This window comes from Uranotaenia lowii, chromosome 2 (genome assembly GCF_029784155.1).
Source record: "Uranotaenia lowii strain MFRU-FL chromosome 2, ASM2978415v1, whole genome shotgun sequence".
Lineage (NCBI taxonomy): Eukaryota > Metazoa > Arthropoda > Insecta > Diptera > Culicidae > Uranotaenia > Uranotaenia lowii.
Window position 1 is genome coordinate 413,484,969 of NC_073692.1, and position 26,004 is coordinate 413,510,972.

Sequence of the window (26,004 nt, forward strand, 5' to 3'; positions counted from 1 at the left end):
GTTGTAAAATTTCAATGCATCGAGGCGCTAACTCTATGCCGAAAGTGCTCCTAAAAGTGTACTGTACCAAATCTTGGCAGCGGATATGATCAGCTTCAAGCTTGGTGTCGAAGACGAAGAGAATAATGCCGCGAAATCGTTCAGCCACTGAACTGGATTTTTCGATGCGGCCTGTCGGAAAGCGATCAGGCAGGAGTGTTAATTTCTAACAATATGATTGGAAAAGCACTACTGGCATAAAGAGTTGAACTTTCACGCAAAATGATGCATGAACACTACATTCACTTCACTACTTGTGGGGAATCGTGGGCCACACATCTTGAATCACCTATATTTTTATGTTTTTATACACATTCAGAACTTAACATACGTTTTACCTATCTGCAAAGTTTTCTTATGCCAAATGAAAAGTTATGAAAAATATTTTGTCCATCATATATGAGAAATTTTGTCAAAACGTTCGCGAGCCAAGTTTTGGAATCTATGCGATCATACATAGCTTTCATTTTTATTTCATCATCTGAAATTGCTTTAAATAACGAAATGAATTAGCAAACCACAGTTTTGGGTCAACTCATAAACTTTGCATGTTATTTGGTCAATTTGGATTTAGTGGCCCACGATTCCCCACCATTTTTCAAAATCCAAAAAATATAGCTTTTTTTCAAACAGTCAGAATTTGGAAAAATAACTTATAAAAAAATTTAAAAAAATACCTTATGATACCTTGAAAATGTAGAAAACCATACCATTTTTTATTTTCATTTTATCTTTTATAATAAAGAAGTTATGGAACAACGAAAAAATCTGGCCCATGATTCTCCACTCTCCCATATATGTATATGAGTATATGTTCAAACAAAGGTTATGGAAAGGTAACCATAAAATAAGAGTTCTGGCAACTGTTCAACCACGACTCTGCTTCGATTTTTTATTCTTATGCTGTGGTTAAATCGATTTATATTGAAAGGTATATGAATACAAACCGCGTATGAAAACTGTGCAAAAATAACAGTCCTTTTCCCGAAAATCGTGAGAAAACCCCGTGCTAATTGCGGAAACCAGTGAAAAAAAAACCTCTTTAAGTCCGCCGCTCTTGAGACAATTAAACATGTGACTTGAGACTTCAGACCTGCTACCTGAGATATGAAATCTGCAACTTGCGAATCTGTTACCTGAAACCTAGGAAATGAGACCAGAGACTTGAAATCTGAGAAATAAGACCTTAGTTCTTAGATCTGAGGTCTGAGACCTGTCGCCTTAATGCTTAGACATGATACATGACACCTAAGACCAAAGAAGTGAGACTTGAGACCTGAAAGAGACCTGAGATATAGGATTGAAGTTCTGAGACATGGATATTCATTCTTAACGTATTACACATGAGACGTGAGCCATGAAACCAGAGACGTGAGAAATAAAACGCGAGATGTGAGACGTGAAACGTTAGAAGTGAAGAGTGAAAAGTTAAAAATGAACCGTGAAATGTGGAACGTGAGACGTGAGAAATAAAACGCGAGATGTGAGACGTCTTACATCTTACTTATCACCTTCTCGCTTGTCATGTTTCACATCTAACGCCTCACTTCTCACGTCTCACAGTGGGTCAGGAGCCTCGCATTTGCGGTCAAAACTGACTGCAGGCCAGAGGCTTCGTTGTAGCTCATCAATGTCTTCGACAAAGTCACTCGGCTATATTTGCGCTAGCTATTGATAGATTTGGATTAGTTCTATTTTTCTCTGCAAGGTGGTGCCAAAATCTAACTTTTTATAGAATCAAGATGCAGGCCTGGTTTCTTCTACAAAGTTGTACATTATATCCATCACATCAACACTGTTGAACATTGTTAAGCTCTATGCAACAACCTTGCAAAAATAAAAATTCAAGAAAAACTTGGAGAAAATGTTTTGTACCTATTTTTGTTTTTAGCAATATAATACCTCAAAGTTCCACAGTATTTTGCAGATTTTTCTATCATAATCTCAGAAAATAGGTAAAAAATATACATTTTTCAAATTGCAATAACTCGCATGGTGGCGACGCACCTCATTTTTCGATGAGTTTGTTTTTTCGTTCGAAAACTTGGTGGTTGACTTTTCTCTAGATCTTTCGCCTTTGACATGAGAAGTTTTTTTTGCCTTTCTGGTGTGGGTGAACTACGAAAAAAAATAAATAAAAGACCAAATTAAAGACAGAAGCTCTACTTCATCGCAGTCCTCTTGAGCTCATCAAACATATAAGTAGTATAGTCATCAAGTCGTCAGAGACGAGCGCAATATATAAGATGTGTGAAAAGTTGAGCTGATCCATCCACTTTCTATCTAATAGTTGAAAGCTGGCCCTAAGGACTAACCTGATGCGGTATTTCGATAGAATTTAACCTGCAACTTATAACATGACCAGCAGCAGCAGCAGGATGATGGAACCAATAGTTTCATTCATCTAAGCCGCTTTCCGGTCGCTTTCCCCATTGATGGTGCTTGCTTGCTTGCGGTATTCAACTGTCAAGGGCTTCTGCTTCTTCTAGTCCCCACCCAAGACGAAACATCAGGGAGAACAATATATACTTGGATACCTCCCACTACTTTTGGATGCTGTGTTCAGCCAGGTAGAACAAAGTATTTTGATGTGATATGCTATCAGCTCGCTTTTTTGTAGCTGCTTCTTTCCTAAGGTTGGATACTTCTGGACAGGAAAAATATGAACCTTGGGGATGATGGATTTTGGAAAGGGGAAACCAATAAACGTTCTCTTAGTCTTGTGTATCGTTATACTTCGATGCCAATACTCTATAGATGTTCGACGTCTTGCCAAAGACGTAGCGTGTGTGTGTGATAAAATGTCTAGATGGAGAAACCAATTTATGGAAGGATGTTAGTAAAATTATCGGACTATCTTGTTTGATATAAGAAGCTGTCTGAAGAAAATCACCATGATTGTCTTTCTTTGTATTTCTAAACACATTCGAAGACACCTGTTCACCGTTGAAACTTGACAACAAAAGGTTCATTCTATACATTTTTGGTAACCAATCATCGGATCTCCATTAGAGTGACCCTCAGCTATAAAGAGGTTTCCCAAAACAAAAACAATACCACTCTAAACTCCTCTAATATTGATTCATCAATCTAAACAATTAACTGTAAAAAGTTTCACTCAAATAAGAAAACTCTAAGGAGTTTGAAACAAAAATATTTTGGTAAAAATGGTTAAAATTTCTATTCTAAATATCGTAATAATGTTTATCAAAGTTATGAAAAATTAAGACTAGTATTTTTTTCTGTAGCAAGTATTTTTTTTAACTAAGTTGAAAGAGTGATGATTAATTTATGCATTGTGGGTTGAGAAAGCGTCTAAGCAGTCGGCTTTTAAAGAAAAAATGTAAAACCATGTTTGCCGATCCAGAGCTAGATTGCTCAAAACTCCATTCTCACATTAGGGTCAAGGCTTCTTGAACTTGAACTTCTTGAACTAGGCTTACCAGATACTTAAAAAAAGCGGAACATTTCTAGAAAAAAAACGGGACATCGCCGAAAAAAAACGGGACATTTTAGAAACTCTAAAAAACCTAATTTTTATGACCATTCCTATACAGATGTATATGTTCCTTCTTTTAATTAAATAGTTCATAGAAAGTAATAAAATGTGGATATAGGAGTTTTTTTTTTGAAAAATTGAATTCTCAGGAAAATTTTCATCATGGTATAAATACTGAGTTTGCAACGCACCCAGAATCAATTAGTTTGGAACGGAATCGGATTGATAACAATTAAAGAAACATAAACACTTTCGCTTATTCGCGACGTCTGCATATTAGCAACATTGTAGCCGATGCTGATGTCAACATTCGTCGCGTAGCCAGATGACTTAAGATGATCGAGACCACCCAGTGAGATCATCCTTCGGATCGCGGGAACCGTACCAAAGATAAACACTTGGATTGTTCCCACAGTCGTTCTATACTAACCAGAACTTTTAAGTTAGCATACTTACTTACTTACTTAATGATCCCGCGCCGATCCTCCGGTGCATAGGGCCGTGGTAAAAGACCTCCACTGTTGACGATCCGGAGCCAGCGTCTTCACCTGGTCCCAGTCAAGGTTCTCGTCGACAGTTTGGATTTCAGCGGCTAGGCTTCGCCGCCACGAGTTTCTGGGCCTGCCTCTTCTTCGATGACCTTCTGGATTCCAATCTAGCGCCTCTCTGCAAATCTCGTTTTCATCTTTTCGCAGCGTGTGCCCAATCCATCTCCACTTACGTTCCCGAATCTCGATTTCTAGCGCCCTTTGATGACACCGGCGATGTAGTTCCTCATTCGAGATCCAGTTGCCAGGCCACCAAGCGCGGATGATGTTCCGCAGGCAGCGGTTTACAAATACTTGCAGTTTTCGCGTCGTCACCGCATATGTGCACCAAGTTTCGCACCCGTACAGCAATACGGATTTGACGTTTGAGTTGAAGATTCGGATTTTTGTTCGTAGAGAGATCTGGCGTGACCGCCAGATGTTTCGGAGACTCGCAAACGCAAATCGGGCCTTTCTGATCCGGGTTTCGATATCTTTTCTGGTACCACCATCAGGCGTTATCTGGCTACCAAGATACTGGAAGCACTCCACTTTCTCAACTTGTTGCCCAGCTACCATGAAACTGGAGGGATTTCCTGTGTTGATCTCCATCGACTTGGTCTTTCCGACATTGACTTTGAGACCTGCTGCCTTGGAACAACTTTCGGTGAGGTCGTCGAGTTTGCTCTGCATTCTGACTGAGATTCTGACTGGATCGATCGACTGTGCACCGAACCGAGGATTGCCGTGGAATCCTTTAACAATGGAGCAACTGAACGACCTTGACCTGGCTGACGATATTGTTTTGCTCGCCCAAACACAACCGGACATGCAGAGCAAACTCGACGACCTCACCGAAAGTTCCAACAAGTTAGCATAAGGCACAAATGTAATTTAGTCTTAAGTGAGAATTCGAATAAAGCAGAGCATAGCTCTGAAAAATATATTTTTTTTTATCTTCTCGAAAGAGAAAGTTCTAACTACTGCGAACACTCAAGTCAAAAATGATGCAATTCAGAGTACCTCAAAAATCGAAATTTGAAGAAATTTTTTAAATTTCCTACCGCCGTTTTTAATCATCAAGTTTTTTTTAATTCAACTCGTCCGTTCATTCATGGTTTGATTGAAAATGGGTTTTTCGCTTGATTGTCCTGTTCCAGTTTATCTTGAGTTTGACTTTATGCCTAAGCTTTTCATTCAAGGGATCCTTCTAGGATTTCGGAGAAACATCTGGAGCCATCATCATTGGGAAGTAACTTAAAGAATATTCGAATAATCAAAATCGAATTCAATAAATCAAAAAATATTAACATCGCTTGAACCAGATTGTTATGGTGATGCTAAGATAAGCTTGCCAGATTTTCCGGTTTTACCCACATTGCCCTTGGAAATTTTACACAAAATGTAAAAAAAGTTCGGTCCAACCCGGTTGCCCGAATCTTATAGAAAAACCTTGGATTGGATATTTATTCACTTTATTTCAGAAATTGAAAGTATTATTTAAATAACCATAAACAGTTGTCGGAATCCTCAAAAACGACTTATAATAAGCTGATGTGTGTTAAGGAAAACATATATCTTCAAGTCTATTCTTTTTTTTTTTTTTTCGAATAAATCCGTGGTTTTGATCAAATTTGCCCGGCTTTTGGGTTGAAAATTTGAAAATCAAATGCCCTGATTTTGCTAGATTTTTATATAAAATTGCCCGATATGTCTGAAAAATATTCTGGAAACCTTAAATGCCGAGAACTAAACGAGATATTTAATTAAGTCTTACCAATAAAATCTTTGAAAAAATGCTGTAAATTTTGAGATAAAAAACATTAAATTTGAATGATTTCCTATGTTGAACCAATGCATTTAAACTGAGGCTGAATTTAGATTTTCACAGTGTAAGACAGTGAAACTTTATAAAACTGTTGTTAAAATTTTACAGCCTTATCGATCGATATAGAAATTTTTAATTTTTTCGTATATTGAAAAAAACTTAGTAACTATCCTCAGTTCTTGTTCCATATTCAGATTCGTAATTCTTAAACTTTATGCTAATGGAAAATACTAACCCAAGAAAGCTTTAAAATGGCGATACAGATTCATCATTTGAAATTTTGACTTTCATTTAGATTTGCAAGTCGGTATTGAAATACATGATTAAAATAAATGGAAATTTAAAACATCAAAATTTTAATTATGGATATTGAGAGCTTTGAACCAAATTCTTGACTTAAATTTGAAATTCTGATCTGGAATCTAAATTCAGATACCACTTTTTCTTTGTACATTTCAGAAAACGTATTGAAATTCCGAAACAGATTTAAATTCAAATTCCGCTACAGATTTAACCCTTTAATGCATGACTTTTTCAAATGGGTATTAATTCAGTGAAATATTTAAAAACATTTGAATTTGAATAACACAACTAAACAGATTTTTCTAGTCGTTATTTTGAATATCATAAAAGTTATGGCCCATCAAATTTGAAAAATAATTTGAGACATTCTTGATATATTTCAATATGACTAGAAGTAGTCCATGACTTTCGCGAACCGCACGCGAAAGTGTTTTGATTTCATCGTTGCAGTGAAGATTTGTGGTTTAGCGTTGTCAATTTTAGTGAAAAAGTGTCTCTAACAAAGTGGTTTACGGGCATCTTAGGACGAAAAATAATCAAGCGGCTGTTTTTATTTGTTGCCAACAATTAACTCGGTGAGCGCGTTCCATTTCTTCACGTTGTTTATCGTTGATTGATCTACAATATAGAACAAAGCTGAACAAGTGTTGATGTTCTCAAATTTTCAAAACCAAGGCTGAGATTAGTTTTTATATTTGGGGACTCTGACCCCAAAATGAATCCAATGGGCGATGGAAGCGAAAAGTTATTCTTTCTCTCCTTAAGAAAAACCCCATAAGATCTGTCGAAAGTTGGGTGGAAGTTTAGCTGCATCCCACTTGCACTAATGGAAAACCATCACCCAAATTCGGCAGCGCTTCCATCGCCTAAAATTGAAAATTTGTTCAAATTTTCATCAACACGTGGATAGTAAATCAACCTGGTGATGCAAATGTGTATTTCGAGATTGTCATTATTTCCAATGATTGCTTAGATGGAAATTATTGAGTAAATGAAATTGAAACCACATTTAAATTAAATTTTAAAAAATAACAAAATTATAAATATTTTATACGATTAAAACACATCCCATATTAATGATTTAAATGGTTATCAATCATAAAAGAATGAACAATTTAAAAGTGGCATTCTTAAAGTAAATATTAAATTATTTTATATTTTGTTCAATCATTTCATCATTTATGACCAGTGATTAAACGAAAGCTAACCAGGACAACCGAACTAAATTTTGGGTGCCGGAAGGTGTTTATAACTAATTGAAATTAAAAAATTGTAAGAATTATCAAATATAAAGAAATAACAGCGATTTTCAAAAAAAAAATTTTTGCCATATCTCAATCATACATTAAAATGTCGTTATAAAAATACCATAAACTAATTTCTTTAGATCTCTAAAATATTTTTTGTCAAAGCATCACTTCAAAATATCCAAGCGTTTACGAGATATTTGAATTTTGATTAGTGTTGTTTTGAAACAACACTATGCTTTGAAGAGTTAAAGTTCAAATTTTGAATTAAGTTAAGGAATGGATTTTTGATAAAAAGTATTTGAGGATAAAAAAAACATGTATCTTTTCTAAAAAAAACTGCAGGGAATTCCATATTTTTTGGCGTATTGTTTATCAAGCAGATTTATCAAGTGCCAAATCAAAGACTAAAATCTTTAACTAGGATCGAGTTTGCATGAATTCAAATTGCATTTTTATCATTTTAAACAATTTCACCCAAAAATAGAATTTTTAAAGCTAGATTAATCAAAATAAAAAGAGACGATTTTTTGGGAGCCGTATTTCGAGGAAAAAAAATAATTCAAATTCTTTTTCAAGATTTTTGTTGAATAAATAATCCTGGTTTTTTGTAAAATTTGCCCGGATTTTGGTTTGAAAATTTGGAAATAGAATGCCCGGAATTTGCCAGGTTTAAAAAAACGTATCCCGTACGTGCGGGAGAAATACTGGCAACCTTAAACTAAGTTAACCGAATTTTGATGAAAATTTTAAAATTTCAACCATCGATGAGAGTAAGTTTCCCATTTTGTAACTGAAGGATTTTCAGTATTCAGTCGTCGTACAGTACAGACGTATTTTCGCGCACCGCCGTCAATTCAAATTAATTAGTGTTCCCTAAAGCCGCCGCGTATATCAAAGTGCCAACGTTTGTTTAATAAACTTTTTTGTGCCGTGTTAACTGTACGAGGAAAAAAAATGCCAAAGTGTCAAATTCCAACCTGCGATGTTATCGATGGCGTCCACCTTTGGACGTGTACGGGTCCCTGTCATCGAAGATTCCACGCCGCCTGTATCGGAGTGCAGCGGAATTGCGAGGAGTCTATAAGGCGATTTATGCTGCCAGTCTGCTATGACTGTCAGCATTCAATTAAGGACCAGATAGATCTGTCGAGATTAATGTCTCGACAGAATGAAATAATGGAGCAACTTAAACTCCAAAACAGCTCCCAGGAGAGAATTAGTTCACAATTAGTGAAATTTTCATGCCTGGAGACCTTGATTGAGGGTATAGATACGCTCTCAAATCAAATAAACGGTCTGAAAAAAGAGCTGTCATCGCTTAAAAAATTGGAACTGTCCAACACGGCGACAATAAATGAAATTGTCCAGTCCTGCAACGAGGATAGTCGTTCGTTGAAAGCTGACTTCAGCCAGGCAGTATCAACAATATTAGCAGCCAGTCAATCACCAATAGACATTCAAGCGGATCTTGATAGTCTAAGACTGGAAATCGGGGAACAACACCGTAGCTGCTATATAAATTTTGAACAGGAGCTCACTCCTACGCTCCAGTCAATCGCGGTGGAACTGAACGCGTTAAGAGCTACAGTGAGGAATCCTGGTGTAAACGAGGATCTTATTGATGAATTACGGTCCATTCACGACGCTGTTAAAGCCAAACCGGCCGATCATCAACACGACTCAGGACCAACTCTAGCCGAGGAAATTGCTTCGTCGTCAAGGGTAAATCCATCTACTTCGTCTAGCGGCTGGAGACGAATCGGAAACAAAATGCTTTGGAAACCTCAACAGTACTGGGAAGAATACGACGAGAGGAAACGGAAGCGTGCGGCTCAAGTCAAGGCCGCGGAAAAAGCCAGGCGAAAACAGCATAAAAAACAGCAGCATCAACAAAGACAAAAAGAAATGTTCCTATCAAGAAAACAACAGAAGCAGTCACGAAAACAATCCCCCGTAAAAAATTCATCAAAAGCAAGAGCCACTACTGACAAAGAGCTACTGGCTGCCGCAAAAGTCGCTTTTAATAGAAAATCAACTCCGAAAGCGAAGATCCCGACCTTCATCAACTTCCAATGGGGAGAAACATTGAACCCCGGTCCTAGTTCTGCTTCACCAAATGTGCTAAGGCATCGAAAAAGGCCTTCAAATATTCCTGCGCCACCCCCGGTCTCTCCACACCTTCCGAACTCATCAACATACCAGAACAGTAACACGATGACGACAATGCCACCCGCTCATCCATACGCTACCTTTAATCAGCCATTCACCGCACCTCTAGTTGCACCGTGCTGTCACCACGACCCATCGGCATTATATTTCAACCCGATAATGTATAACAACCCATATTTTCTGCCGAACCGACGCGTGCCTATGTAAGCACTAGCTCCTCTGTATTTATAAACCAAGCGGATCATGTTACCATTCGTTCGTGCGATCACCCAGTTATCAATAATAAAGAAATTGTGGCATATTGCCAAAACTTTAACAGAATGCGAAGCGCATCTAAACTAAACACAATTCATAAAAATTTAGTAGCAAGTAATTATACTATCATTTTAGGAACCGAAACAAGCTGGGATGATAGTATAAAAAGCGAGGAAATTTTTGGATCGCGTTACAATGTCTACAGAGATGACCGAAATTTCAATTTGTCCGACAAGAAATCAGGCGGAGGCGTTGTAGTAGCAATAAGCTCTGCTTTCGATTCTGAGCTCATTGAAATAACTAAGCACAAAGAATTTGAGCAGGTGTGGGCAAAAGCTCAAATCTTCAAGGAAACTCATATTTTTGGATCGATCTACTTTCCTCCAGAATATGCCAGTAAAGATTATTTCCAAAAGTTTCTACTGAGCATAACAGAACTATTCAAAAGCTTCCAACCCGAATTCAAAATTCACCTGTATGGCGATTTTAATCAATCGAATCTACAATTTTTACCCGATGAAGATAATGAAGCAATCCTTTTACCGATTTTTGGAGATAATGAAACATTACAATTCCTTTTCGACAATCTTGCTACCTTATGTCTTAATCAAATAAATCATGTGAAAAATGCCTGCAATCGCTATCTCGATTTACTGTTTTCAAACTTGACAGATGACTTTTGTATTTTGGAAGCTACTAATCCAATTTGGAAAAATGAGATATTTCATACAGCTATCGAGTTTTCAATTATATGTTCTGACAACAAAGGAATACCAGAATACGAATATGAGGAGACCCTTGACTTTTTCCATGCAAATTACACAATGATTAAAACTAAATTACAATCAGTTAATTGGCAATCATCATTTCAAAGCGAAAACCAAACTGTCAATCAGGTAGCTATTTTTTATAACATTCTTGGTAATATCTTGAGTAAATATGTCCCAATAAAAATAAAGCGACGAACGAATAATAACAGAAATCCGCCATGGTTTTCAAAAGAGCTAAAGCATCTTAGAAATAAAAAGCAGAAAGCGCATAAAAACTGGAAAAAGACACCATCGCTAGCTAATAGTTTAGAATATCAAGAAGCATGCAACCAACTAGCCATATGCATTAATACCTCCTTCGAAGAATATAATAAGAAAACAGAGGAAAACATTAAATCTAACCCAAGAAGCTTCTTCAAGTATGTAAGTTCCAAATTGAAAAGTAATAATTTTCCATCTCGTATGCACTTGGATAGCGCTAACGGTAATAATTCCCATGAAATATGTAATTTGTTTGCAAATTTCTTCCAAAGCGTTTACACCAGTTTTTCGGAAGCCGATCGCGACACTGCGTTTTTCGATTATTTTTCCGACTCAGCATCATTGACTGTGGTAGATTCAATCACCCTTGAGGAAATACACAAATCAATTTGCTCCCTGGATAGCTCCAAAGGGCCCGGGCCTGATGGAATTCCTCCATTACTTTTAAAAAATCTTGTAAATGAACTAAGTATGCCCTTGTTTCTATTGTTCAACTCATCGTTGAAATCCGGTGTTTTTCCTCAAGTATGGAAAGAATCTTTTCTTGTACCTATTTTCAAGTCGGGGAAAAAGTCTGACATTAAAAATTACCGGGGTATAGCAATCTTATCGTGCATACCGAAACTTTTTGAAGCAATAGTGAATCAAAAAATATATAATCAAATAAAAACACTCATAACTGAAAAGCAACATGGATTTGTTAAAGGACGATCTACAGCGACTAATTTACTTGAATTCGTTTCTTATAATATCCACTCTATGGATCAAGGAAATTCCGTTCAGGCTTTATACACGGACTTCAGTAAAGCTTTTGATAGAATCGACATCCCTTTGTTAATATTTAAACTACACAAAAACGGATTCAGTACACAACTGCTGAAATGGATTGAGTCGTATTTGACAAACCGTACACAAATTGTTAGATTCAATGGTTCACTTTCGAAAAGCATCTCCGTTACATCTGGTGTGCCTCAAGGCTCCCATCTCGGTCCCTTATTATTTATCTTATACGTCAATGACATTACTTATTTACTGAACCAGCTAAACGTGCTTATATACGCAGACGATATGATAGTCAACAACGAAGAAGATTTCAGGGTGTTTCAAAATGAAATAAATATTTTTTACAAATGGTGCAGTAAAAGTCTTCTTGAACTAAACGTGAAAAATGTTCACATATTGTATTTACAAGGAAAAAATATCCGTCATATGAAATTGTCACATTAGGAAATGAGCCTGTGGAGAGAATTAATAAGATAAGAGATCTAGGTATTATATTGGACTCAAAACTTACTTTTGTAGATCACTATAACTCAGTAATTCAAAAATCAAATAGTATGCTTGGCTTTATAAAACGTTTTAGTTATAATTTTCAAGACCCATATACATTAAAAACATTGTATACAGCTTATGTCCGATCCATACTTGAATACTGCAGCGTTGTGTGGTCCCCCTTTCAAATTTCTCATAAAAACCGTTTAGAATCCATTCAGAAACAATTTGTTCTATTTGCTTTACGAAATCTAGGATGGTCTCAGAGCCAATTACCGAGCTACGAATCACGCTGTTTACTAATAAATATTGAACCATTAAGTGTTAGAAGAGAATTTGCTGCAATCTCCTTTGTAAACGACATAATTAATCAGCGTGTTCAATTTACTTATCTACTAAATAAGTCAAACTTTTATTGTCCGAGTCGCCAGTTGAGAACCAGAAATCTGTTTATTTTAACCTCTGCTCGAACTGATTATGGTAAAAATAGTCCAATCAATTGTCTTATGCAGAATTATAATAAAAACTACCAGAACATAGATTTTACTATGTCTAAACAGCAGCTAAAAAGTGCTTTTTACGGCGACAGGCACTTAAGAACCTAATTTTGTAGTATTTAAAGTAATATTAAGATTGTACTACTAGTTTTAAGAATATATATGTAGCCTACGATGTTTGGTGAAAAAATAAAATAAAAAATAATTGATTCTTTGTTCAAATCTAAATCATCATTTCAAAGTTTTTAGGAAGATTTTCAAAAGTTTCTATTTAACACGAAGACAATTTATATAAATAGGAATAATCGAAAAGTGTCAATAAATTTTTTTTTAATTTTATTTTTGTAATGTTCAGAGCACATTTTGACGGTCGCCATGGAAGTTTAAGCGTTTAAGCGTCCAAGCGTTTGTCGATTTCTCTACTGTTGAAAACACAAAAACAAACCAAAAAAAAACTTCAAATTCGGTTCGAGTGAAATTTTGATCATATTTTAATTTTTTTTTATAGTGTCCAAGACAATTACTCACAACAATAATAATGACTTATTTAATCCTATTACTACATAAAATTTCATCTGTGTAACGCTTCGAGCGTTTGAAGAACTTCAACTGAAACCATAATTTCTTTGGCCAACTTTTCTAATTTCATTCCCATATAGAGAAAGGGAGCAAAGAATGCTTCGAGTTTTATGAATTCTTCTTGATAATTCTCTTGTCTTAACATATTGCGGACCAACTACAAGATTTTTCGCTTCCCGCGAGCTACACTTGGAAGCATAACTCAAAAGCCATTTTTTTAATAAAGAAACTTCGTTTACAAAATTTTGAACAACACTTTCGATAGCTCAAAGATACAAAGTTTGTAAAATATGGTTCAGTGGTTTCTGAATTAAAGTTTTTCTGCTTAGATTTTTTAGCGGTTTTTAATTTGTTACGACCATAACGGAAGAATCTCTGGTCTGCTTGAAAATTTGTTGTACCTTTTTTCATATTTATTGAAGAAGTTAGAAAAAAGTAGTAGAAGTAAAGAAAAATTATAAAAAAACTACTCTTTATAAATAGCGTAGGTATATATAAAAACGTTCTCTGTAATTCAAAAACGTCAAATCGAATATAGCAAGTTTTCTTAGCCAACTGAAAAAAATCAGTAGTTTAATTCTAAGAATATATAATAAGATTTTTTTTTAAATAAATATGAAAATTTTTCATAAAGATTGCTCAAAGGAGCGCGAAACCAAACTTCGAAACACAAATAGAGCGCAAATTAAGATTTCCTGATAGATGCAGAAACCATCTCTATCGAACCATTCCGTCAAAGAAAGCTTCTCTAGCTAGCTCGACTGCATTCCCTGCGGGCTCAGTTAGTAAAGAGCAAATAGTAACTAGCATAGCTAGTTAGTTGCTGCATACTGCATTCTACATAGTGCACACGCTTTCCGCATCATCATCATCATCATCATCATCATCATCCTACTCCAATAGAAACTGGTTCCGTTTCCGAGCAGCAGCAGTAGCTTATGGTTTCGCAAGAAACGATTTCCTCCGTTTTGCTTTACGTAAACAGCGGGAAAAAGGTTGGAAAATTTATTTCTTCCATCTTCTCAAAGAAATTGTATGGGAGTATGTTTACCCGGATTGTATTGCTTCCGCTTGAGCTCAAAGCCGATTTTCCCGGAAGTGTTGCCAGTTTGAGTCCTTTTATTTTGAAGAAATATTACCTTTTTACGTGAAATCTTAACATTATCAACAAAATTGTTGCTAATTCACATTTTGAACATATTTTTTGAATTTTTAAAAATATTAGTAAGATGTACGGCAAAAGATGTTTTCGGAGAAAATAATTCTTTGATGACTAGATGCTAGAATCCAGTCACATAAATATTCACATTCGAAAGCATAGCAAGCCAAAAGAAGGAATGAAAAAGCATCTCAACCACCTCAAATTTCCATGGCATGTTTCGATTACCCCTCTGAGCAAAACTAACCCCTTCTAGGAAAAGTTACGTGTGAACGCTTCGTTATTTAGAAGCAAAGTAACGGGATCACATTTCAAAGCTTATTCGTGTTTGGTAATAACCATTTTTAACTTAGACTCAAATCCAATTGAAGCATTTTTCAATTTTTCATCAACTTCAGCCGAAAGTCGTTAGAAAACCATAACTTTGCTTCCAAGCGATATCCCAAATTTGGCTACGAAAGCACCCAGCTAGATAGATAGAAAACATCCAATCACGCGTTTCCCGTTTTCTTTTTTACTTCTAGCTGAGAGGCAAATCGACAGGAAAATATCCAATCTTTCGAAAATCGAATGTCTGCACCGAGCATGATGAACTGGCTGACTGGTTCCTTTTTCTCGAAAACTCTGCCGATTTGGCACAAATCCTTTTGCAGTCTTTGAGGGAACAAGAAAAATGACACCATCAATCATTGAATATCAATTTGTCGATAACCGGCCTTTTCTGCTGCTCGGGCCTAGCTTTTTCTGTATCAAATGAGGTATACATTATTAATGGTCTGTATACGTCCTTTTCATTTATTTTCTTGCAGGATATCCACGGGACAGCTGTTGCCCAGTGATTTTGTGTTTTTTTTTTCTTCTGTGTGTGGGTTTGAAGTGAAGTAGAAGTTTAGGCGTGGGACAAAAGTGATTTCCGAGGGCCCATTTTTAAGCCCGCCCGGAGAACCAATTTCGGATGTAGCTACTCCCACCATTCCTCATCCTGAAAGCCAGCTCGGTCAATGAAGCCTTCAAAAACGAACGGTGCTACGAAAAGTGTGAAACAATCGCTGCTGCTGGGTTGCTGTCTTCTGGCGGCTCTGGTCCTTGCGGGAGGCCAACAGCGCCATGTGGCGGAAGCGGTCCGGTGCGATCGGAGTCCGGAGGGTTCCGGTGCGAGTAAATCGCCCGCAGATGGGCGCTTCCGGCTGAGGATCTCCGGCAATCCGGAGAAGTACGTGCCCGGCGAGTCCTACATGAGTGAGTATATGATTCAGTATTTGATTGCGGAAATTAAACTTTCATCAGAAGTATCCTCAATATGTGATTAATGAATTTTTACGACCTGATTTTTAAGAAAACTCTTAAACCTACAACAAAAAATACAATAACGGAAACTAACAAAATTGACAACAAAAATGATAAAAATGACAAAAATAAAAAAATGACAAAAATGACAAAAATGCCAAAAATGACAAAAATGACAAAAATGACAAAAATGACAAAAATGACAAAAATGACAAAAATGACAAAAATGACAAAAATGACAAAAATGACAAAAATGACAAAAATGACAAAAATGACAAAAATGACAAAAATGACAAAAATGACAAAAATGACAAAAATGACAAAAATGACAAAAATGACAAAAATGACAAAAATGACAAAAATGACAAAAATGACAAAAATGACAAAAATGACAAAAATGACAAAAATGACAAAAATGACAAAAATGACAAAAATGACAAAAATGACAAAAATGACAAAAATGACAAAAATGACAAAAATGACAAAAATGACAAAAATGACAAAAATGACAAAAATGACAAAAATGACAAAAATGACAAAAATGACAAAAATGACAAAAATGACAAAAATGACAAAAATGACAAAAATGACAAAAATTACAAAAATGACAAAAATGACAAAAATGACAAAAATGGCAAAAATGACAACAATGCCAAAAATGGTAGAAATAACAGAAACAAAAAAATGGCGAAATCCAGGTAGACTCACAACACATACATCAGTTATCATTTTGATTAAAAGAAATCATTCTAATTCCATCTTATTCTGATAATATTCTTGATTTTCTTGATTTTTTTAATTTTTTTGCTTTTTTTGATTTTCTTGATTTTTTTTTATTTTCTTGATTTTCTTGATTTTCTTGATTTTCTTGATTTTCTTGATTTTCTTGATTTTCTTGATTTTCTTGATTTTCTTGATTTTCTTGATTTTCTTGATTTTCTTGATTTTCTTGATTTTCTTGATTTTCTTGATTTTCTTGATTTTCTTGATTTTCTTGATTTTCTTGATTTTCTTGATTTTCTTGATTTTCTTGATTTTCTTGATTTTCTTGATTTTCTTGATTTTCTTGATTTTCTTGATTTTCTTGATTTTATTGATTTTCTTGATTTTCTTGATTTTCTTGATTTTCTTGATTTTCTTGATTTTCTTGATTTTCTTGATTTTATTGATTTTCTTGATTTTCTTGATTTTCTTGATTTTCTTGATTTTCTTGATTTTCTTGATTTTCTTGATTTTCTTGATTTTCTTGATTTTCTTGATTTTCTTGATTTTCTTGATTTTCTTGATTTTCTTGATTTTCTTGATTTTCTTGATTTTCTTGATTTTCTTGATTTTCTCGATTTTCTTGATTTTCTTGATTTTTTTGATTTTCTTGATTTTTTTGATTTTCTTGATTTTCTTGATTTTCTTGATTTTCTTGATTTTCTTGATTTTCTTGATTTTCTTGATTTTCTTGATTTTCTTGATTTTCTTGATATTCTTGATATTCTTGATTTTCTTGATTTTCTTGATTTTTTTGATTTTCTTGATTTTCTTAATTTTCTTGATTTTCATGATTTTCATGATTTTCTTGATATTCTTGATTTTCTTGATTTTCTTGATTTTTTTGATTTTCTTGATTTTCTTGATTTTCTTGATTTTCTTGATTTTCTATTTTCTATATTTTCTTGATTTTCTTGATTTTCTTAATTTTTTTGATTTTCATGATTTGCTTGATTTTCTTGATTTTCTTGATTTGCTTATTTTTCTTAATTTTCTTGATTTTCTTGATTTTCTTGATTTTCTTGATTTTCTTGATTTTCTCGATTTTCTTGATTTTCTTGATTTGCTTGATTGTCTTGATTTTCTTGATTTTTTTATTTTCTTGATTTTCTTGATTTTCTTGTTTTTCTTGATTTTCTTGATTTTCTTGATTTTCTTGATTTTCTTGATTTTCTTGATTTTCTTGATTTTCTTGACTTTCTTGATTTTCTTGATTTTCTTGATTTTCTTGATTTTATTGATTTTCTTGATTTTCTTCATTTTCTTGATTTTCTTGATTTCCTTGATTTTTTTGATTTCCTTGATTTTCTTGATTTTCTTGATTTTCCTGATTTTCTTGATTTTCTTGATTTTCTTGATTTTCTTGATTTTCTTGATTTTCTTAATTTTATTGTTTTTCATGATTTTCTTGATTTTCTTGATTTTTTTGATTTTCTTGATTTCCTTGATTTTCTTTATTTTCTTAATTTCCTTGATTTCATTGATTTTGCAGATTTTCTTGATTTTCTTGATTTTCTTGATTTTCTTGATTTTCTTGATTTTCTTGATTTTCTTGATTTTCTTGATTTTCTTGATTTTCTTGATTTTCTTGATTTTCTTGATTTTCTTGATTTTCTTGATTTTCTTGATTTTCTTGATGTTCTTGATTTTCTTGATTTTCTTTATTTCTTGACCTTCAATATTTTCACTTTCTTGATTTTCTTGATTTTATTTTTATTTTCTTGATTTTGAATAAAATGAAGTTTATCCACAATTTTAGAAAATAAAAAAAAAATCAAGATATTTAAAGAAATAACAAAATCGCATAACAAAAACATTCAGGAAAACAAAAAATCACAATTGAAAACCAAAAATTTAGGAGAATCAAATTATCGAAATAATCAAAAAATCGATATTTTGTATTAAAACAAAATTTAAAACAAATAACTGTTAGAAAATTGGAAAGATATGAGCATAAAAAGAGGAATGGAAATCCATTACAGTGAGAGAAAAAAGGCATTAAATGGCATCCAATCATCGTTAAAATTCAAAGCTTTCTAATCAAAATGACAAAACAAACTCATTGATTAACCGGAAAAAAACTATCTTCCTTCCTACTCAACAAAAGTTTGCCATTACGTTTATGAGTTGAAATCTGGAGCAATTTCCAGATTTTCCCATTAGCACTCGCACAACTGAGTGGAGCATTCAAAAGAACAGTAAAAACACTCCTCTTCGAATGAAATGGGTGAGACAACTACAATAATCATTTACGTTATTGCTTTCTGATCATTTCACCCGACCCTTAAGATTCCAAACAGGAATCGAAATGAATGGATGGACAGGAATGATTGTAATGAAGAGAAAACAGTGAGAGAAAAAAATACGGAACAGCAGTATGTATCCAGTCCATTTGGCGTTCTGGGGTTTAATGGAAGCCCGGCTCCGGAAAACTTCCGCCCGGAATCTCGTCCGATTTTATCAACACTTCCGTTTGGATGGGCAGGCAAGGTCTCCCCAAACCACCCAAAGGGTATCGATGGGGGTGAAATTTCAATGGAATAAAATTATCCAGTTTGTTTTCCATGTTTTTCCATGCTTATTCTAAAATGTATAGTAAATTTAAAAATTCTCTTCAACATTTATACATAATTATCTTTTTTTTGGCCTTTATCCTCAAAGCTTTAAACTGAATTCCAATTTCAAATTTCATTTCCCAGTTATCGGGTTGTTATTTTTTTTCATAAAGTTTTCGAAACAAAAACACACAAAATAGATTGTTTGTTCCGTTCTGCTGGTTGAGCTTCAGCTGGACTGAACTGGACTGGACCATATGGGACAAACCCCGATTGAGCTCTCAAACAGGCTCTGTTGTCCGAAGTGAATTGAGCAAAATAAACTTGAACCTTTTTTTTGTGTAAGTGTGTGTTTGCTATTGTTGATGTTTTTTTTTCTTTGCCTTGATTGTTGTCTGTGGTGGTTGGAGCAGGAAGTGGTCGGTAACCCGGTATCAATTTCAATATTCTGCCCCAAACCATCCATTGTAATCCCCGGAACACAGATGCCATTTTTTATCCATACTTTCCTGAATCTGAATTGCAAATAGAAAATGCGAGTCTTCCCGCAGGGTTGATTAAATTCTAACCCCAAAAATGGGAGCAGGGAAAACCGGAAACCGTATACCTACTATTCAATTTTCCTGGAAAATCCACAGCTTAACCGTTGGATGGAAAAGAAGCTCCCCAAATGGTTAGTATTTTCATGAAATCACTAATCCTACCATTAGAATTAAATTCCATTGAACAAATTTAAATATCGATTACCTATATAAAGTTGTCACTCTAACATCCATTTTCATAATTCAATCTTTCTCACCCAAGGGAATTGACAAAAATAACCATCCTTACCTCTACCCAGTTCCCATTCAAGTAAATGATGAATACGCAAAATTTTCCGGTCCCATTTTTTTGTTTGCAATTGGTTCAGTTCTAATTCATTTTTCCGAGGCTATTTGCTCCCATTCTAATCCCCCTGATCCTGTAGCCGTCGTCGCCCATTTCGTTAGATTTTGCTTCTTCCGGTTCGATTGTTGTTCCCTCACAAACACAACGCTTTGAACGACAACGATATAAATGGTCCGAGGTGAAAGTTGATGGTGGCTCCAGAGAGTGGAACCTCTTCTTGGGGGAAGAAGGAAGGTTGTCGATTTATACTCCCATTCAGCTCAATGATTTTCGAGTTTACTCATCCTCGATAGCGTTATTGATAGCTTTTCAAACGGTGATTTGCGATATTGGCTGGACAAAAAGTTCCCCAAAGCTGTTCATCTAAGCACAGTAATGAATGGAACTCAATGAAAGTCAGCACTTTGTTAGGATGAGGTGCCTTGAATGGCGCATTGTTTTTTTTTGGGACCTACCGCAAATTTAAAAGACTGGCAATGTTGAGTCAATGGGAAAGAATGGAAAAAAATCAACCAACAGTTTAAAAAATCCCGAAATTAATTAAGTTTATTTTAGCTATTCATGAGAAGATTGATGAACAATCAAGTGTCCTCCTGTTGGTTTTTGGTAACACGCCCGAACAATTTGTGTTGTCAAAATTAAATGTTCATTTTTCATATTTTTACTACAAAAAACTATTATTATTACATCAACGTAATTTTTAGTCAATTTCCGATCATTTCAACAAAATGACAATTTTTTTTTCTTTATTTTTAATCGAGTTTCTGATGCATTCAGCACTTTTCAGGTTTTGTTTATTATTTTTGTTTTCTTTTGTCATAGCAATTTTTGTCGTTTTCGATAATTTGAATTTGATTTTTAATTTTATGAAATTTTTATCTTTTTTGACATTTTTGAGTACTTAGTTGAGTATTCAATTTTTTCTTTCTTTTTGTTGTTGTATTTTATCACCGTTCATGAAAAAAGATATTTTTGGTGTTTGTTTGAATTATATTGGTCATAGTATAGTGAACTATAAGGTAATGATGTTCCTCAAACCGATCGATTTTGGCACATGTGCCAAAATTGGATGTTGCCAAAATCGAATGTTGCCAAAAACGACCCCGTTAATTTTGGAATGATTAAGCCCTGTTTACAACATTCGTAAAAATTCCAAAATTTTCCTTGATTTTCAAAATATTAAATTTTTAAATCTTCATGCTCTCATTTCAATTTTCTTTAATTTTATGAAATATAATTGAACCTTCTTGCCTGGTTTTCTAGAATTTCTTGTATTTACAGATTTCTTAATTTTCTTGTTTTTTACTTTTTCGATTTGTTGGATTTTCTTAATTTTCTTGATTTTTTTGCATTTCTTGATTTTCTTGATTTTCTTTATTTTCTTGATATTCTTGATTCTCTTGCTTTCCTTGATTTCCTTGATTTTCTTGATTTTCTTGATTTTTTTGTTTTTTCTTGATTTTCTTGATTTTCTAGATTTGCTTGATTTTCATGATTTTCTTGATTTTCTCGATTTTCTTGATTTTCTTAATTTTCTTGATTTTCTTGATTTTCTTGATTTTCTTGATTTTCTTGATTTTCTTGATTTTCTTAAATTTCTTGATTTTCTTGATTTTCTTGATTTTCTTGATTTTCTTGATTTTCTTGATTTTCTTGATTTTCTTGATTTTCTTGATTTTCTTGGTTTTCTTGATTTTCTTGATTTTCTTGATTTTCTTGATTTTCTTGATTTTCTTGATTTTCTTGATTTTCTTGATTTTCTTGATTTTCTTGATTTTCTTGATTTTCTTGATTTTCTTGATTTTCTTGATTTTCTTGATTTTCTTGATTTTCTTGATTTTCTTGATTTTCTTGATTTTCATGATTTTCTTGATTTTCTTGATTTTCTTGATTTTCTTGATTTTCTTGATTTTCTTGATTTTCTTGATTTTCTTGATTTTCTTGATTTTCTTGATTTTCTTGATTTTCTTGATTTTCTTGATTTTCTTGATTTTCTTGATTTTCTTGATTTTCTTGATTTTCTTGATTTTCTTGATTTTCTTGATTTTCTTGATTTTCTTGTTTTTCTTGATTTTCTTGATTTTCTAATTTTTCTTATTTTTCTTGATTTACTCGATTTCATTTTTAAATTCTTGATTTTTTTTTATTTTCTTGATTTTCTTGTTTTTTTTTATTTTCTTGATTTCCTTGATTTTCTTGATTGCTTGATTTTCTAGATTGCTTGATTTTCTTGATTCCCTTAATTTTCCTATTTTTTTTTTTTTATTTTCTTGGTTTTTTTGATTTTCTTTTTTTTTTTATTTTCTTGATTTTCTTGATTTTCATTATGTTCTTGATTTTCTTGATTTTCTTGATTTTCTTGATTTTCTTGATTTTCTTGATTTTCTTGATTTTCTTGATTTTCTTGATTTTCTTGATTTTCTTGATTTTCTTGATTTTCTTGATTTTCTTGATTAAATTTGTTTCCTTGATTTTTTTCATATTTTTTATTTAATTGTTTTTATTGATTTTCTTGATTTTCTTGATTTTATTGATTTTATTGATTTTCTTGGTTTTCTTGATTTCCTTGATTTTCTTGATTTTCTTGATTTTCTTGATTTTCTTGATTTTCTTGATTTTCTTGATTTTCTTGATTTTCTTGATTTTCTTGATTTTCTTGATTTTCTTGATTTTCTTGATTTTCTTGATTTTCTTGATTTTCTTGATTTTCTTGATTTTCTTGATTTTCTTGATTTTCTTGATTTTCTTGATTTTCTTGATTTTCTTGATTTTCTTGATTTTCTTGATTTTCTTGATTTTCTTGATTTTCTTGATTTTCTTGATTTTCTTGATTTTCTTGATTTTCTTGATTTTCTTGATTTTCTTGATTTTCTTGATTTTCTTGATTTTCTTGATTTTCTTGATTTTCTTGATTTTCTTGATTTTCTTGATTTTCTTGATTTTCTTGATTTTCTTGATTTTCTTGATTTTCTTGATTTTCTTGATTTTCTTGATTTTCTTGATTTTCTTGATTTTCTAGATATTCTTGATTTTCTTGATTTTCTGAATTTTTTTGATTTTCTTGATTTTCTTGCCTTTTGTGATTTTCTTGATTTTTTATTTTTTGGATTGGCTTGATTTTCTTGATTTTTGTGATTTTCTTTGTTTTTTTCTGCTTTCTTGATTCTATTGATTTTTTTTATTTTTTTGTATTTCTTGATTTTCTTCATTCTTTCACTTCTCTTGATTCTCTTGATTTACCCTTTTTTCATGATTTTTTTTCTTTTCTCGATTATCATGATTTTCTTAATTTCTTTGATTTTCATGATTTTACTTTCATTCTTGATTTTTCCCCATTGTTTTTTAATTTAAAAAGTTCTTCATTCCTCATTTAAAAAATCATCAAATTTATCAATTTTTCCATTCGTTATTTCCTTGATTTTCTCGATTTTCTTGATTTTCTTAATTTTTTTGATTTTCTTGATTTTCTTGATTTGTTTCATTTTCTTGATTTTCTAATTTTTTTTTTGATTTTCTTGATTTTTTTGATTTTTTTGATTTTCTTGATTTTCTTGATTTTCTTGATTTTTAAAGTTTTTTTTTAAGTTTTCTTGATTTTTTTGATTTTATATTTTCATGATTTTCTTGATCTTCTCGATTTTCTCGATATTCTTGATAGTTTCTATTTCTTGATTTTCTCGATTTTCTGATTTTCTGATTTCCTTGATTTTATTTTATATTTGATTATCTTATTTTCTTTTTTTTTTTCTTTTCTTGATTTGCTTGATTTTTTTTTCTTTACTCGACTTTCTTGATTTTCCTGATTTTTTTATTTTCTTGATTTTCATGATTTTGCTAATTTTCTTGATTTTTTTTCGTTTTTATGATTTTCCTGATAATGTTTTTTTATTTCCTTGATTTTCTTTAATTTTGTATCTTCTTTAATTGTCTTGATTTTTTTATTCCCTTAATTTTCTTTGTTCTCTTGATTTTCATGATTTCGATAATTTTTCTGGAATTCATGTTTTCTAATAGTTTTTTTCAGTTTCCTGATTTTCTTGATTTTCTTGAATGTCGTAATTTTCTTGATTTTCTCGATTTTCTTGACTTACTTGATTTTCTTGATTTTTTCATTTTCTTAATCTACTCAATTTTATTAGATTAGATTTTCTTTATTTTCTTGAAATTTTTGGTTTTCTTGATTTTTATGCATAAACAAGTGAAAGTTTTAGGAAGTTTTTGCCATTTACCCAGAAATGTTGTTCAAAAAAATTTGTTTTTAAAAAAAAGCATCCATTAATAGTTTTGCATCGCTGTGTCTCATTTTTCACGAAACTGATTTTTAAACACGACTATTAAGTTGAGTTCTGTTAATTTGAGTACCAGTTTCATTGTACGGATTGAAATGAAAATAACAACTTAGTCAAGTCATATTGACCCAAACAGCGCCGGAAGCTTAATGAATAAATTTTATGTAGTTGATTTTACCCCTGAATATATGCATCAATTTTGAAAGTAATTGTCTACGACAGAAAAGGATGTTAAATCTCCAGAACATCCGATAAAACGTTGGTTTTAAAATTGATTACTGGATAAGTTGTAATTTATTCACAAAATATACAAGCGTTAGCGATTTCAATTTCTACGATAAGTATGACTTTAGTGTCGATATTTTTTTCTATAGTTATACTTATAGTTAAGGACAATAATCAACTACGCTCAAACTACAGTAAAACCCCGCTTATCCGAGGTAGTCGGGGGAAGAACCACTTTGTATTAGTGAAATATCGGATTAAAGAAAATACATACATTGAAAATTTATGTTCGGTAAAAATGGGTTTTTTTTGGCTTTTTGAACGATGTTTTTCGGCGAGCTAAGACTTTAACTCAATGAAACAAAATTTAAAAAAAAAAACATGGATAAAACACATGGCTTTTGTATGAAAATGGTGGCTCGGATAACCTGAGCTCAGATTAACGGGGTTCTATTGTAAATGTATGCTGGAATGAATGTATTGAAGTAAATCTCTGCGACCTCAAACATGGTCTCGGTCTGGCCCGAGGCCGAAAGCAAACCTCAATATCAGCCGGGCACACGCCTAAATACCCGGCACGCTTTCCGGGACACACCGGGTCGTGTGTTCCTGCTTTTAACCGGAGTTATGTTTGCTCTGTCTGACGACAGGAATGACGGTCGCCTGATGGCCTTGGCTTTTCCGCCATACGTACTTTTTCAACGGTCTGTGTTCGGTGGTTTTGCCGCATTTATCATACAGTGGTTCATGTGGAAGTGGACTTGATTTCGTTTCACCTTTCTTCTTTCTCTGTACCGACTTTTCAACTTTTAAGCCCCCGGGGCAACTACTCGCCGGATGTGATATCGCGGAACAGTGTTAGATGTTTCTTGCTCTTCATTTGCTGGGGTAAATATATCCCGTTCATTCTTCCGTTCCGTTCCGATTTTTTTTCCTTGGTAGGCAAATCGAGATTGAACATTTTGCATAACATTGGACAACATTTTTTCAGTGATCATCCTGATATGTTCTACCTGAAAAAAAAGTAAACACCTCAGCTGTTTTCTGACGAATATTTTAACTTAAACAAAATTGTAAAGTCTGTTGCATTGACTATTCTGCTAAAATTATCAGATCAGAAAGCCCTACCTCAAAATAAAAAGCTCAGCCATCGCTCTCAACAATATCTAGTTTCCAGCACCCTCGTAGAAAATGACGAGCACATAAACAACATAAAAACAGGAAACCCTAAATTGTCGGTCCGGATGCTACTCCATTAGCAGCTCGAAAGTGATTCTGCTGTGGGTGTTATCCTCTAATCGGAAGCACCATTTCCGAGATCAAGAATAAGGTGCTGGTACGGCTAGGAGGAGAAGTCCACTCTCGGAAAAACGGTTCCGTTGTGGACCAGCTGCTGCTGCTGCTGGATCGGATTATGTGGGTTCCGTCGTTTATTTTTTCCTTAAAAAAGAAACTTCATCCCCTAACCCGAGGGTTCAATTTTCAAATGCGGAAAATCTAATATTCGAAACCGATACACTTTCAGGTAACTTAGGAAAATTGATTCCTCCCCGAGTAAAACACCTTTTTGGTCTATCTCTCTCCATCCCT

General features: G+C 33.3%; 1 protein-coding gene across 3 annotated transcripts in view; it reads left to right on the top strand.

The window, feature by feature from the left end:
- The window catches only part of LOC129744338 (spondin-1), a 159,957-nt gene that overhangs the window by 109,205 nt on the left and 24,748 nt on the right, over nucleotides 1-26,004 (top strand). For all 3 annotated transcript variants that reach the window (XM_055736811.1, XM_055736813.1, XM_055736812.1), the window contains one exon: nucleotides 15,218-15,647. In XM_055736811.1, the coding sequence (XP_055592786.1) occupies nucleotides 15,410-15,647 (238 nt within the window). In that variant the 5' untranslated portion in view covers nucleotides 15,218-15,409. The remainder of the gene's footprint in view (nucleotides 1-15,217; nucleotides 15,648-26,004) is intronic.